This window comes from Nothobranchius furzeri, chromosome 9, assembly GCF_043380555.1.
Source record: "Nothobranchius furzeri strain GRZ-AD chromosome 9, NfurGRZ-RIMD1, whole genome shotgun sequence".
Classification (NCBI taxonomy): Eukaryota; Metazoa; Chordata; class Actinopteri; order Cyprinodontiformes; family Nothobranchiidae; genus Nothobranchius; species Nothobranchius furzeri.
In genome coordinates, this window is record NC_091749.1 from 73,027,535 (window position 1) to 73,040,239 (window position 12,705).

The following is a 12,705-nucleotide window of genomic DNA, read 5'->3' on the forward strand; positions in this document are numbered from 1 at the left end:
AAACAAAAACCCAAACAGATAAATGTGTAATTATGCTCTGTTAAATATACACACGCTGCCTTTTAACCTCCACAAACCCATCAAACCAGACCGCACTGCTGTGGCACAACTCGTAGAAACAAAAGGGAACTGTCATCACTTACAATTATCCCCTTTGTGTCAAAACCACATTGACTCACAGAGACAGTGCTCCTTTAATCTGTTTATCAGAGCTTTAACAACGCCATGTTTCCTGGAAATACCCATAAACGTGAGCATTTGTTCGTTGGCCGACCAGTTGTTCCTTATTCCATTTTTATTTCTGCTTTTATTTTTTTGCATTTGGACAATTTAGCAATTTATTGCACTCTGTGTGGGACATTTGTGTTGGTAAAAAAGCTTGTGTGTGTGTGTGTGTGTGTGTGTGTGTGTGTGTGTGTGTGTGTGTGTGTGTGTGTGTGTGTGTGTGTGTGTGTGTGTGTGTGTGTGTGTGTGTGTGTGTGTGTGTGTGTGTGTGTGTGTGTGTGTGTGTGTAATAATTCCAGATCACAAGTGCCTTGGATTTATTGGCATATACCAATTTGGCATTAATGAGATCACACACCTCCAGGTAGGTGCAGCTTCATCCCCAGCTCAACTCGGGGTTCTCCCTCCATCTCTTCATCTGTCTGCCCTTATTACCATTTCATACACCCCCTCTTCTATCTCAACCAGCGCCGCCGCCACCCCCCATCTGATGAAAAACCAGAAAGGCTTTGTGAGGTTCATTAAGTCAGCATAGGAAATGTATTAAATAGTAGAATAGAGCTGGGAGCTATTGAGTGTTGACATAACCTTTCATTTTTTTCCCCATGCTGTGAGGCTTCTAATGGAAAATGTGTGCATTACTCAGTCTCACTAATAAGCAGCTAGATCAGTCAGAACAAGATATAATGGAGGTTTGGGCTTGCGTTTTTCTTAAATAGCTCCAGTAATTGTACTAAAAGGGTGAGTGACTTTGTCTGCTAGCAGCTAAATGTTCTGTTTCACGGCCAGCCTTGGGTCAAACGGGATGCCTACCAATTCCATGAGTTTGCTGCAGATGGTTGAAGGCCTAGTTGTGCTCCAGACTGGCAGCTTTTGCCTAAAACCGTATTCATGGTGAAATCTAATGCAGGAAAATGAAATTTGACATTAAGTCTGTAAACTTGCAGCAGTGTGAAAACTTGAACAGATCACTGTAAAGAGACGGCTCAGCACTGGCGTGTCCAACTTGTTAGAGGGAAGGGCGATGTGGTCATTGTGCCATTGCAGTTAGTGTTCATCCCTGCCTCATCCAGTGAGATCTGCTCGGACTGCTGCACATGCATTATGCATGAGTGTGTCCACATGCACTTGGGCCATCATGCATGCCCTTGTAGAAATACATTGAGCAATAGAATAAAATTACATTTAACTTCTTTTAACCCTCTTCTAAACCTTAATTTGCCTGAAACGATTGTTGAAGCTGAATTTCTGAATGTCACTCTTCAGAAATTCTTATTGAGGGAGTTTTTTAAAAGTTGTGATTGATCTATTGATGATATTTGTAATTTAACCTTTTAAATTATAACATTTCAATGTAAATCATTGATCTCATCAGCAATCAGCCCTCAACAGACACAGAACATCAAAAACCTGCAAATGATTTATGTGTTTTAGGCAAATAGTTGCGTCTTTGGCTTCATGGCTTTTAAGCTTCTATCTGTGTTTTTATTTTTTTATGAGGTTTTATTGTATTTACTGTTCTATGAAAGTGTGAACGATGAGGTGGATGATGATGATGAGCCCTGTCTCTTGGTGTCAGACAATAAAGTTTTTCTTTTCTATTCAAATTGGACTTAATTTTTGGTCAAGGAGACTTTATGTGTCTCAGTTGTGACATTAAGAAGAATCAAACCCTGTTGGTTCCGATGTTTGATTTGGATAAATGTTTCTGTTTTTCAGTTTTTACTTTGCATTTGGGCCAATTTTTATTTATTTACAATATCTACCTGCAGAAGAAATTAAATATTATTCTTCTGGACTCACGTTGTCAATGTATTACACTTTTAAAAGTTCGATAAAACGACGCTGATTCACACAGGACGATCCCAAAACTCTTTTTAGGTGTGTTCTTGCTGTGTCTTTCTAAATCCATGCTTTCGTTCTTTTTTTAAACACAGAAACAGTTTTGTTTACCTGTCTGTAGCTACAGATATCAGCAGAATCATCAGCCCGTTATTAGGAAATACAGACCAACACTGCAAAAATAGTATAGAATTGGCAAAAGAACTAAAGGAGATTACAATAGAAGACAACGACATACTCATCTCACATGACGTCACATCCCTGTTCACAAAAACACCAACCCAAAAAACCATAGAAAAAGTAGTTAACAGAATCAGACAAGACAAAACTTTACACAAAAGGACAAACCTCACAGCAGATGACATAGCACAACTGATAGGACTGGTAGCTAACTCCACTTACTTCACATACGACAACACAATATACAAACAACTGGAAGGCTTCGCCATGGGTAACCCGTTATCAGCCACCCTGTGCCAGTTTTTCATGGAAGACCTGGAACAAAAAGCCATAGCCACCGCCCCCCCAAACTGCAAAATAAAACTATGGAAACGCTACGTAGACGACATACTGGAAATCATACCAAAAGGTCAAACAGAAACACTAACACAACACTTAAACAATATTGACGACACGGGCAACATAAAATTCACTTATGAGTTAGAAACAGAAGGCAGCATAGCATTTATGGACATGAAAATCACCAGGCAGACCGACGGGACCCTAAACATAAACACATACAGGAAACCAACACACACAGACCAATATCTATTATGGCCATCAGAACACCCCACCATACACAAAATATCAGTAATCAGAACATTATATCACCGAGCAAACATAATAACAGAAGAGAGAGACCGTAAACAAGAGGACAAACACATAAAACACGCTTTAAAGACCTGCGCATACCCGACATGGGCAATAAACAAAGGAAAACAACAAACAAAAACAGAAAGCAAAGAACAACCCAAAAAAAGAACCAGAAACCCAGAAAGACAAGAACCAAAACCAGTGATAACCCTACCATACATCAGAGGCATAATGGAAAAAATTAGAGCAACAATGAAAAAACACAACATAAACACACCAACAAAGCCATACACAACAGTTAGAAACAGATTAGTACACCCAAAAGACAAAATATCAGCTGGACTTAAATGTGGAGTCATCTACAAAATCCCACGCAAAATATGCAATAAAACATACATAGGAGAACCCGGACGCCAACTCAACACACGAACAATAGAACACAGAAAGGAGTGCGAGAAAGAGGCAAATCGTAAACACACAAGAGCAGCAAAAGAAGAAGCAGAAAGTACAATAAAAAAGTCAGCCGTAACAGATCATTGCTTAAGAGAAAACCATATAATGGACTGGGACAGCACACGGATCATAACCACCGAACAACAAAAATACAAAAGATGGATCAAGGAAGCAATCGAGATAAGGAGACGTGGATGTGGGACCATGAACAGGGACGACGGAGTTTACACGCTGGACCACGCATGGGACTGCATCGTCGGAGAGGGGAGAGCACGCAGTAGAGGGCGACAACGTCCTCTGCTGCCCGCAGATAAACGGAGAAGGAAGTGACGCGCCACCATCAGCGTCAGCCTGAAGAAGCCGGCAGCCGTCGGCGAAACTGTAGCTACAAACAGGTAAACAAAACTGTTTCTGTGTTTAAAAAGAACGAAAGCATGGATCCCAAAACTGTTTTAAAGGTGTGGATCACTTGTTTAATCAGTGCGTTTGCAGTGGTCCCCGCCCCGGTGGGAATGAGGAGGAGGAGGGGCTCAAGCGCACCTGTTTCAGGACCTAGAATTCAGCTGGAGGAGAAAGTTGCATCTGATGGCAGGATCTGGAGTCTTACTTCCTGAAATGTGGACATCTCTCCTCTGATTGGCTAACAGCAACACCACCACAGACTCGGTTTGCTCTCCAACGTTGATGTTTTATCTCCACAGATAACACAAGCAGGGAGGAGTTCTGCTGTGCGGTGGATTTGCTAATGCTAACAGTTAGCTTCTACTAGCTGAGATGTTCTCTACTGTTTTCTTTTAAGTATTTCTTGGTCATGTTTTCACTTTTTTGCTTCAATAATAAGTATAATTGTTGCGGTAAATGCTCCCACTGAGGGACAACAAAGAGACTTCTGGTTTGATCTAAACTCATCTGAAGGAGCAACACGTGATGCATCCAAGTGACATCTTTCTCTTCAGAGAAGGAGAACTTCTTCTCCACCATCAAGCGGGATAATGTCAGCTGGAGTCCTGCCTCGCTCACCCAGCTGAAGCTGATCTCGCCTCCGCCTACTGAAGCTGAGAGGAGGTTTAGGGCTGCAGTGCAGTCCCAAAAGGGCTCGTGTTGCTTCTCAGAACTTTAAAGAACCAGCTTCTGATTAGGCTTAATAAAAGATTTACGAAGCCAGATGAGTTAATTAATGTATTAATTCATTTAAAAACTATTAAAGATAAAATAATTTAATTTCAATGAAAGTAAAGCAAAAACAAGTGTCTGCTTCTGCGATTCCTGCTTGGGTGAATCGATCTCCGTTATCCTGTCATAAAGTTGGACTGTGCTGTAATTTTAGTTCCTCTCCATCAGCACAGTGCAGATTGTGAGCAACAGGAAACAACAAAGCTATGTGAACATTCTCGTTTGTTGTTTTACTTTTCCAAAAAGGTTTGGTTATAGAGCGGGAGGATGTGAATCCCGCAGGTGTGAAGCTAACACGCGGGTCAGTTATACACATGATTTATTTAGATGTGGAGCCTGTGAGGAACAGGATAGAAGCGCGTTAGCATACTTGTTTCAGCTAAGTCCTGTTGAACACAAGGATGTGACATTTTCTTTGTAAATGTGAATAAATGATTATTTTTCTCAAATAAAATAATCTAATCCAGGAGTTATTTTGTGTTTAAGGTGAAGGTGTTTTATCTTATGACTTGGTGTTTTTCCTGAACTTTTTACTTTTACTAAAATAAAGAAGTACACTCAGTACTTGAACTTTTTCAAGACATGTTTATTTATACAAGTATCTTTACTTTAAACATTAGTACTATTTCCATCACTGCTGGCTTGTTTCTGGGAGATTTTGTTAACTGATGGTACTGAGCCCTAGATTCTCACTTAATACTCAACTACTGTTTGTAAAATTAGCATTTACTGATGAGTACTTCAGTTCAAAGGTAAAATAAAACAGTGAACACATTTTTGAACTTTTTTTTTACTCAAATGATTTTACAGAGTAAAGTTGTTAATATTTATAAATCATATCACAGCTTGTCTCATCTTCCGGTAACTCCCTCATGTTGCTTCCAGGCAGGGAGAGAATAAGACACCAGCCCGCGTTCAAGCTTGTTACCTTTCTGGTCGTACGACCTAACATCACAGCAAATCCAAACCACTGTTGATGTTCTTCAGAAGGGTGCTATCTGTTTGTTCCTCATTCCTCAGAGTGCTTTGCTTGGACTAGAAAGATGGTGCTGACCAGGCCACGCCCCCGTCACACTCTAGAGCCCTATGCAGGAGATAGGTGTAGGAGACTATTTTCATGTTCAGCTTGCATGAAAAACTCAAAGTGACCCATTAGAATCTGAAATAATCATTAAAAATGTTTTTTGGTGTCCCACACCTTGAACGAAAGATTTTGTCACTTGATTTTCTCTGTGCTTTGTTGTCAGGTGATTTTGTGTTTTCATGCTTCCTTCCTGGACCCCTGGACCAGGTCCCTCATGTAAACGAGATCTGACTCCTTATTTCACCTCATGTCACCTTATTTCACCTTATTTCACCTGGTGAAATAAAGAAATATTAAATATTTAGTTATACAACATAAATTTAATAATGGAGGGGAGGAACTTAGGAAGGCCAGTTATAATATCATTTTTTCAAGTTAAATAAAGAAAACTGTTCATTTTGTGTACACGCTGTTGGTGATAACTTATTTTGTAGCTGATGTCTTGGAATTAAAGTCACAAGCGCTTCACAAGAACCAAAGCAAAAAAAAAAAAAAAAACAAGTGATAAAATCCAAAAATGGGCCAGCAGAGGTAGAAAGACGCACATTAAAGTTAAGACAAAAGGGATGCAGTTCGACCTCCTGAGGAATAACGGAGCTCCATCCATCAAACAAGTTCCCTTCTGGAGTTTAGTCACCTCTGCACGGAGCAAAACGTTTGCGTGAGTTTTAAATGTCTCTCCTCAGGTGTTGGACAACTGTCCACTTTATCCATAAAAAACCAGCAGAGATCTCCATCTGCACACGTGGCCCTTTAGCGCCCCTCTGAGAGGGAGTCGGTAACGGCAGATGCGTCTCCTGGGGAGAGAGAGCGACCAATTCATCAGTCAGGGAAGTCAGGACACGAGCAGATCAGCCCTGACAACGTAGACGGCTCCAGACGTGCGCAGATCACATGACTGAGTGGAACTGATCACTACTGCCACCGTCAATTCGAATAAAAGCACGAGCGCGCGCGCGCGCACACACACACATGGCACCCTCGTCTGTCCCGGCTCAGCTCTGGAGGACACAGGCAGGCGCAGCTTGGTGATGCTGTAAACTCCGCTCTAACAGAGTTTCATAAATATCTCCAGCTCCATTCACAGTGAGGCAGCACCATCCCTCATCCGTCTGTCAAGTGAGCATCATTCAATTAAAATGCAATTGTGGTCGCCCCCGTGCGCGCGCGGACATTTAATTAGACGGGGAGCACGGTTTCCAGTGTCTTTTTTTTTCTTGCACAGCTCTTCGGATTTCACCTCTAAGGCATATTTTCACTGTGTTACTCGTTGGTTAAACAAGGGCATGCATCCATTTGTTAATTGATACAATTACGCATTACGCGTAATGGTCACGTAGGTCTCCAGGCGCGCATCAATCACTGGTCTATTGACCTGCCAAAAACGCTTCTAAGCGTTCCTGCTGGGACTGCCCCTCTCTCTAATAGAGAAAGATAGAAACATCACCATCATTAACTCCAGGATGGACCTCTGGCCAGAGAGCCAGGGGAGCGCCGACGTCGAGAATAAACAAACAAACTTACAAATAATAAGCCTGAATTTGTACAACTTTGGCTCGGATGTGCTTTAAATTAAAATGAAATGTTTTAAATCAGCTTTAAGAGAAATAAATCAGATGTGCACGTGCTAGGGTGTAAAATATTAACAAGCATCAACGAGTTTATGTTGTCCTCATTTATTATTCAGCGAGAGGTTCCATGTCCTGTGATCAGTTCATTTGCTTTAAACAGAATCAAAAAAGAAAATAATTAAAAAAAAGTCTGAACAAAAAAAAGCTTTCAGAAGCAGAGCAGGAAAGTGTACAGTGCACCTTAAGAAAAGCCGGGGCTGGATGTGATTGGCATAGACATTATTCCATCCTTGGTACCCTGCCGTTCCGGGATTACAGTGACGTCACGCTGATACCCTTGCATGGGTGAATGCTAAAGAACTATAGAGCCACAAATAATAGCACAAGCAGAGTCCATATCTTGGAAGACTTACTTATCCTTTAAGCCTCCTTCAGCTAACATAACAACATTTTTTCCAACTTAATGACGCTTAATTTCATTTCTTATCGGATCTTGGGGGGATTATTCCCTCATATAAAACAATCTGCAGCTGGTGCCATCCTAAAGTCTCCTTCCTTGGAGTGAAGTCATCTATTATTGAGCGAAAGGCCGTGTGGAAATGTGTGGAAGGTGATGGATTTGAAGTAGAATTGGTTGCAATCGATCAAGGCTGAAGAATATTCCTGATGGTAACAAAGGAAGCAGCTATGTCTTTCTCGCAGTTTGGATACCCTTACAGTACAACTTCCCAGGTAAGACCCTTGATTTATCTCTTCTCGGGTGGGTTCGTGTACAAACTAGTGGCTTTTGCTCGGTTTCTTCCATTTCCATCATCAGAGGACACTTTCTTCTCAGGCGGAAACACTGAGAACCGAATCGCTGCTCCGACAGCTCTGACAGTTAATTATCGTTGTTGCTTTTTGTTGTTAAACCAAATATCGATGTACACACACCCGTGTCCAATTACACTGAATATGAATGAACTCACGTGCTTTTCTGATGACAATAGAGATGACTGTCACTATTGCGCACGCTGAGGGGTGTAATTAGGACTTTTACGCATGCTTTGCGCATTCGCAAACATCCTCTTTAAACTAATTTGACACCTAGGGTGTGGTTGTATTTGTTTATTATTATTTTTTGTTTACTTTCTTAATAAACACGCTGTTTTTACTCTGGATACAAGTTCGGAAAAGTTAAATTCGATGAGGGAAACAGGCTGGTCTTTTCACAAAGTTATCGACCTACTTTTTCAGCTGATTGTCTTTTTTTCAGCCCTTTAGTGTGTGTGACATCTAAATATTTTTTATTTGAGAATACCTGTTTAACCTGGATGTAAAATATTCTTTTAATCTGGGTTAATAGATTTGAAGACGCAGAAAAACTGAAGCATGTTATTTTTACGCATGGATTACGCACAACTTTAAACAGTCTTAATATCACATGACAACTTTTTTCAGTCTCACATGCAGAAAAAATAGTTTATGCTTGACACTGCTGCCTTTTTTCGCTTCAATATTTCTCCTGAAATACGACTTACCTTGAACTAAAACAGGCCAGGAGTTTAGAAAAAGTGACTTTGTTTACGACAAAATTACAAACAACACACATTTTCTTTGCTAAGACAGGAATCGTCTAAAGCGCGCAGTCCAAAGCCATTTCAGAGTTTGTCACAAACATCCAGAACAGAACTGAATCAACCAATGATCACATATGTCCACGGTTCTCTTCATGCAGTTTTTCGTGTCGGCAAACCCCAGTTCGACTTGCTGCGATTCGATTTCCAGGTCGGTCTCTGACGGGACAGGGAGCTCCCAGACAGCCGCCGCCGCCTCCTTCTGCTGCCCGTCCTACGAGAACCGGCTCCTGGCCAGCAGCCGGACGGAGCTGAACGCAGCGCTGGGGATGTACAGCTCTTCCTACGCCGCAGCGGCCGCAGCCAGCCAGAACTACGCCAACTACTTCCCCTACGGCACCGACCCATCCGCGATCTACTCCTCTCTGGTGGGCTTCTCTAACGCGCACAAATGGGAGAGGAGGAGGAGGGGTGGGAGTGGGGATCAGGCTGATCGATCAGCGGGATTTATCAATATCTCCCAATGCAAACGTTTGATCCAGATGTCATTCATGTAATGTTAAAATGATGAATCTGGCGCCACTGATGAGAAGTCCTCATGGACTCAGCAGCAGCTCTCTTCCTTCTGCTCTAATTCATCAGTTTCAGCTTCAAGTCTGTTCATTGAAATCTCTTTTTTATTAGGAGGAAGTTGGAAAGTTTAATTATTTATTTGTAAAATTCCAAAACATTTTTGTTTATTTTAATTGCAACAAAAATATTCCCAAAATTGGATATTTCTATTAATTTATGGAAACATTTAAGACTATTTATTTCTCAGAGTTCTGGCTGATTTGTTTTTTAAGAGCATAAATTTTATACAATCTTCAAAAAGTTTAATAACAAAAAGTCAGATTTAATTTTATTTAAAACTAATAATAAAGCTTTCCCTAAAAGTGTGTTGATTTTGCTGCAGAATCCCCAGTATGACATCAAGGACAGCACAGGGACTCTACACTCTGGCATCACTCAGACTGCTGCGTACTACCCCTATGACCACTCACTGGGACAGTATCAGTACGACAGGTAGGTCACGTTGTCGTTTTTTTATCCACCCTGTGAACTCAACTCACTTTGCTGCAGCTTCGTTTGCGTGTAACCGTAAAAGCGTCTCCGCCGGTTCTGACTGCGTGTGCTCGTCCCATCACAGATACGCGACGGTGGACTTCAGTGGAACGGCCCGGAGAAAGAACGCCACGCGTGAGACCACCAGCACTTTGAAAACATGGTTGTACGAGCACAGTAAGAACCCCTACCCCACCAAGGGAGAGAAGATCATGCTGGCCATCATCACCAAGATGACCCTCACCCAGGTGTCCACCTGGTTTGCCAACGCCAGGAGGAGGCTAAAGAAGGAGAACAAGATGACCTGGTCGCCAAAGAATAAGGCAAACGATGACAGGAAGGATGACTTGAACAAGGACAACCGAGACTGTGTCACCAAAGGTAATCGCCACTTAAATCTGCGGCAGAAACTTAATTTAAGCTTCAGTGCTGTATTTGTAGACATTTTTAAAATGTTATTCTCTTCAATCAGATTCCAGTGATTGCAAAGAGGAGAAGGATCTGCATCTGAGCGAGTTGGAGGACATGGACGAGGACGGCTGTGACAAGCTGGACAGTGACTGTGAAAAGGTGGCAGCAGATGAGCAGGACATCCAACGAGCCATGGTGATGTCTGGACCTCCTCAGAAAAGAGACTGCAGCTCTGAACTGCACCTGAGTCTAAACAACAGCTTCCACTCGTTCCCCTGTGCCATCAAAAGCGTTACCGCCCTGCCCCCTCTCCCGTCGGACTTCCTGGATCCTATGGTGTCCAAAGCTGCCCCTCTGACTGCTCCATCAGGAACTGTGCAGTCTCATTTTGAAGCATCAGACAAGCCGAGGATCTGGTCTCTTGCTCGCACGGCAGCTTCGGGGGTCATACTGAGCCCTCAGCTGCACGGCTCTGAACTGAGGACAGGAAGCTTAACTGGAGACTGCCAGCTACAGAGCTCCAGACTATCTGGGGTTCCCGTTGGACAATGTGGGGCCACACGAGGCCTCCATGAATCCGGCAGTGCCGAGAGCTCGTTCCCCGAGGGCTTGTCGTTGCACTCCAAAGTTTATGGCACAAGCGGCTACAATCACAAGGGCCTCCAACTCCACAGCTCGGCCTACGCCGCTGTCTCAGACGCATGTCAGTACCCCGCCACTGAAGGTTCGTTCATTTCTTTTTGTTGTTTTTAGTTCTCACCAAACAAGTAGAATAGAATAGAATAGAATACTTTATTTGTCAATTCTTCGAATGTGCTTGCCATACAAGGAATTGAAATTACATTCCACACTGTCCCATGCGTAGACATTTACATAAAGTGCAGATGCACAACAATAACAAAACAAAAAACATCCCTAACAATAAGATAATATTAAACAGGTAAATATCGCTAATAATATACAAAACATATAGCAGCAGGTGTGTGCAATTTCTATGCAGAGGTAGTTGTTTACAATCAGAAATGTTTACCCCGTCATTGGTTCAACCACTATTTCCTTTTTGTATAATGTGTATGTGTGTGTGTGTGTGTGTGTGTGTGTGTGTGTGTGTGTGTGTGTGTGTGTGTGTGGTGTGTGTGTGTGTGTGTGTGTCTGCTTTTTATGAGATCTTTTTTAAAAGTGTTCAGATTCATGCTGGGAACAAACTCTTCCCTCAGACTTCTGCTTGAGTCAACTCCCTGAAGCGTGTTTTTGTTCGGCTCTGCAGGATTCTCTGGAGGTAAAGTGGAGATTCGGTCGCCTGACCTCGGCGAAGCCTGTGGGACCGTGCTGGATGACAAGGTCACCGCATTCAGACCAGTCATGAAGAGGTGAAGCAGGTGAGAGGCTGCAGCGAACTGGAAGGAACCAGTGAAGTCAGCAAATGCACGCACACACACACACACACACACACACACACGCTGGTGAAATTTCAGAAGCAACACATTTCATCCACGTGTCTAAAAATGTATAAGAAAACTTCTTTTGTAGTTATTTCCGCAGAGATGTTTCACTACCTTTTACTTAGGTCTTCATTTCCTTTCCACTTGTTCTTTTACTGCAGAGCACTGGAGACGGGACAACTCCGTAACGACTGGGACCTTTCTCATGCAGTAAGGACACACCGACCAAGCTGCCTCAGTCTGACGCACAGGAGCTCTGCGTGGCGCTGCGGCAGTGACGCCTGTCTAACTGTGGACTTGACAAGCATTTTGCACATTGTTTTGAAGTTAAAGACTTTATGCAAAAACTAATTCTAGATGCAAAAGTGTGAAATTGGCTCAAATTTGTGTGTGGCAATTGTGTAATAGTGTGATGTTATTTATTTGTGTGTATTTATTATTTTGTGTCGGTTATCTGTTGGATTTGTATCTCCTTTTGGGTATTCTGTTCTTCTTTTTGTGCTTTCTGTGTCATGTTGCCTGATGTAAAAGAGAAGAAAACTGTAGCCGGACTTAAATCTGGCTTCTTAAAGTCTGAATCCGCTGTTTTACACGTGACTCTGGGTGTTTTGGTCATCGTGCTCCGCGAAGCCCCTTCTTGTGTTTGCAGACATTTTCTAACAATATATGTGTTTTTTTTCTAACTGCTTTTGTCTTGTGTTATTTATAGAGCCGAAAAAGCAGCTGATTAAAAAAACGTTTGCAGATGTGTGTTTGATCAAAGTTTCTAATCTTGACTCGACGCCTTTAAAAGCTGCTGCAGCGTCGATGAGAGGTCAGAACTCAGAGGATGGACGTGAGTGAAATCCACAAGTCGTGGAAGAAAGGGGACATCCTCTCGCTTTTGTTGGGATCTAATCAGAAGTGGCATCAAACACTTTGTTACTGTTGAGGCTGAGCAACGGGGCAGGGGCGTAGGATGAATGCTGCTTTGTCCCGTGTGTAGCAGCCGCTGCACTAACTTCATGTTGTGTTCGTTTAAAAGGTCATTT

General features: G+C 42.4%; 1 protein-coding gene across 2 annotated transcripts; it reads left to right on the top strand.

The window, feature by feature from the left end:
- Positions 1-7,065: 7,065 nt before the first annotated feature.
- On the top strand, positions 7,066-12,420 carry irx6a (iroquois homeobox 6a). Of its 2 annotated transcripts, none has more exons than XM_015952840.3 (7): positions 7,066-7,893; positions 8,879-9,145; positions 9,673-9,782; positions 9,907-10,202; positions 10,294-10,956; positions 11,500-11,611; positions 11,836-12,420. In XM_015952840.3, the coding sequence occupies exons 1-6, from the start codon at positions 7,828-7,830 to the stop codon at positions 11,604-11,606; spliced, it is 1,509 nt and encodes a 502-aa protein (XP_015808326.1). In that variant the 5' UTR covers positions 7,066-7,827; the 3' UTR covers positions 11,607-11,611; positions 11,836-12,420. The 2 variants fall into 2 exon arrangements, with proteins under 2 accessions (XP_015808326.1, XP_015808327.1); XM_015952841.3 differs by having other exon boundaries at positions 7,095-7,893; positions 8,929-9,145.
- The last annotated feature ends 285 nt before the right edge of the window (positions 12,421-12,705 follow it).

Bases quoted from the DNA above. Each gene is read 5' to 3' on its own strand.
- irx6a (XM_015952840.3), top strand. From the start codon at position 7,828: ATGGTAACAAAGGAAGCAGCTATGTCTTTCTCGCAGTTTGGATACCCT. The intron at 9,146-9,672 runs GTGGGCTTCTCT...ATTTTGCTGCAG, and splicing joins CCGCGATCTACTCCTCTCTG to AATCCCCAGTATGACATCAA. The intron at 9,783-9,906 runs GTAGGTCACGTT...GTCCCATCACAG, and splicing joins GGACAGTATCAGTACGACAG to ATACGCGACGGTGGACTTCA.